This window comes from Octodon degus, unplaced genomic scaffold (genome assembly GCF_000260255.1).
Source record: "Octodon degus isolate 3935 unplaced genomic scaffold, OctDeg1.0 scaffold00087, whole genome shotgun sequence".
Taxonomy (NCBI): domain Eukaryota; kingdom Metazoa; phylum Chordata; class Mammalia; order Rodentia; family Octodontidae; genus Octodon; species Octodon degus.
In genome coordinates this window covers 892,139-894,915 of record NW_004524663.1, presented here as the reverse complement: position 1 = coordinate 894,915, position 2,777 = coordinate 892,139, and the positions used below count along the sequence as shown (strand labels likewise).

The window sequence follows — 2,777 nt, the reverse complement described above, 5'->3', positions numbered from 1 at the left end:
ATGAGAAGCAGATGCTTCTTTCCCTCATGTCCGGTGGTGTATGGGAGTATCCATGCCAGCGGGAGGCTGCTTTCAGGGTGCCAGTTGGGGGGATGACAAGGAGGGAGCCGGTTCTGCAGATCCAGCAGGTTTACAGGGAAAAGCTGCAGTAGCCCACCCGAGACTCTTATAATGACTTCAGTATCAGGGATTCTGATTCCTGTGTCTGGCAGAGTAACTGACCTTCTCCATGTGCCTGTCACCAAAGGATTTTCAGGCCCTTGAGACTTAAGGTCTAACAAAAGGAAAAATCCGCTTTGAAATAAAGCTGAGTCGGTCCACCTCGATGTGGAGATGAAGGAACTGAGAAGAGGATGAGTCATTTGGCTGTGTCATAAGACAGCAATTCCAAGAAGGCCTGTCCCAGCACTACAGTGAAAGCCTCCCGCTTTAAGCAGGAGTCCAAGTGCGTATTTATCTCAGGCTATTGCTCACAGAAGAAAACATTGGTTCATCTGCTTATTTGCTCAGTAAATATGTATGGAATACCGGGCACTGTTCCAGACCTAGACAGTCCGCGCTCTGGTGGTGCTGCTGTCACTGGGGTGTGTGTAGGGAGGAGTGTGCAACAAACAAAAAGAGGTAAAAAGCAAAACAAAAATGAAAAGAGGTAAAATAGATAGGGTGGAATAAACACTGCAGAGGAAGTTGGGTGTAAAGGGCCCCACTAGCTTGGTGGTCAGGGAGGGAGACCCTGATAGACCCGACCCTGGAGACAGGGAGGAGAGCAGTTTCATGTATTCGCTGGAAGCATTACAAGCAGGAGTCCGGTGTTGGAAGGCCCTGAGGAGATCAGCTGGCCCTGCTTGGAGCAGCTGATTCATGGAGCCTGTGACTGTGTCTCCCGATGGAATGGGACAATCCTGTGGCTTCACAACAACCCATGAAGCTCCACCATCCTCAAAAGTGAGGAGATGCGCAACCAAGGCTCGTGGGTCTTGTCCAAAGCCTTTATTGTATTTTAATACAGCGTCTAAAGGGTCTCATTACACAGATCAGACTTTTGGTGATCCTCCTGTTTTTAGCCTCCCAAGCGCTGGGATTATAGGAGCTCCACTAAGGCCAGTCTCAATTGTCATCCCAGCGTGCACTGGGGGTGGGGCCAGCACTACATGCTGGGGGTCAAACTTAGGTCCCTGCGTCTGCCAAAGCAGGCGCTTTAATCTGCTGAGCTATCTGGCCAGCCCTTTTATCTTTATTTTTTATTTTTTATTTTTTTATTAGTGTATGCTTGTGATACTTAATACGTCCCTTATGGGTAAGTGGTATAGACACATACTGCATCTGGATCCTTGTCACCTCCTGTCCTCTGCCCAGTTCCCAGATCCCTATTGCAACTGCAAAGCCTTGTCCCTCTTTCCTAGTCTCTTGATTCCCATCTTGCGCCTTGGACTGCACCACTGCCCAGCTTTGTGGTTTAAAGTATGGTTTTTCCATTCACATAAGCAAGGGCATTTATTTTAGACAGGAGAAAAAGTGGCCCTCAACTTGTTTGTGGACGGACACAGGGACCTAAACACTGGCCTGGGGAAGAGAGGAACTCTGCGACCCCAAAGCCCACGCCCGCCTAGCTCCGGACGTTTGCGAAAGACTTGCGTCCAGAACTTGGGACAAGGACGTGCTCGGCGGCCCGCAGAAACCGAAAATGAAACGGATAGTCCTCGAGGCGCCCAAAGCACCTTTCACCTGTCCGGAAACATACGCAAGTTCGTTCAGAACAGGGGCTACAAGTTCAGGAAACAAGTGGCTGTCGGTGTCCGGGGCAGAGACCCAGGAGGACGCCGCGCTAGGTGAGCCGCTAGGGGTAAGGGAGGCGGGGATCCGAGCGCGCGGCTCGGAGCGAACGCACCCGGCGCACGCGGGGCGGGGTGGGGGGAGCAGACCACACCCGCCGCGCGGGAGCCAACTTGCGGGAGGAAAATCCTATTGGTATCCCGGAGGCAGGGAGCCACCCCTGGGCGCGGCCTGCAGGGGGCAGGCGATCGGCTGGGAGCCGGGCTCAGGGCCAGGCGGAGCGGGGTCTTCGCAGCCGCCCGCAGCGCAGCCCGCGCCTCGCCGTGCGCGCCGACATGTGTGCCGCCCGGATGCCGCCGCTGGCCCTCGTCTTCCGAGGCACTTTCGTCCACTCCACCCGCACCGTCCCCATGGAGGTGCTGCGGGATCACCTCCTGGGCGTGAGCGACGGCGGCAGAGTGAGTGCGCGCGGGGACGGTGGGGCACCGGGCGGCGGGTCGCGTCCTCCCGGTACGAGCGAGCGCGCGGTGCCCGACGTGGACCGCAGCGCCCGGCTCCGCGGACGCGGGAGAGCCCTGCTGCAGATCCTGGGCCGGCCCGGGAGTTTCCAGGAAGAGCCCGGAGGGGAGGAGCCCTCGGCCGGTGGCCGGTCGCCCCGGGCTGGCCTTGTAGGCTGCAGGGTCGGGAGGAGGGCGGGGATGAGCTCCTTCTGAGGAGCCTGGCGGCGGACCAGAGCCCTGTTCATTCATCTTTACACCTCTACAGCGGCACAGAATGGGCGCGCAGTGAATGTGGTTGAATTTTTTGTGAAAGCACTGAGGAGGGGTCATGGGGTCAGTGTTGATCTGTCTGCTCGTTGTCTAGAATAAGCAAAGAACTGATTTCATTCACCTGGGCATTCAGCAAGGCGAGTATGCTAACTCCAAGGCTAAGTGACTAGTAACACCAGCCAGGAAACATATTCTCTCTCTCTCTCTCTCTCTCTCTCTCTCTCTCTCTCTCTC

General features: G+C 56.0%; 1 protein-coding gene across 1 annotated transcript in view; it reads left to right on the top strand.

The window, feature by feature from the left end:
* Positions 1-2,019: 2,019 nt before the first annotated feature.
* The window catches only part of Gda (guanine deaminase), an 83,758-nt gene continuing 83,000 nt past the window's right edge, over positions 2,020-2,777 (top strand). Inside the window, exon 1 of the mRNA XM_004637129.2 lies at positions 2,020-2,231. Coding sequence (XP_004637186.1) covers positions 2,109-2,231 — 123 coding nt within the window. The 5' untranslated portion in view covers positions 2,020-2,108. The remainder of the gene's footprint in view (positions 2,232-2,777) is intronic.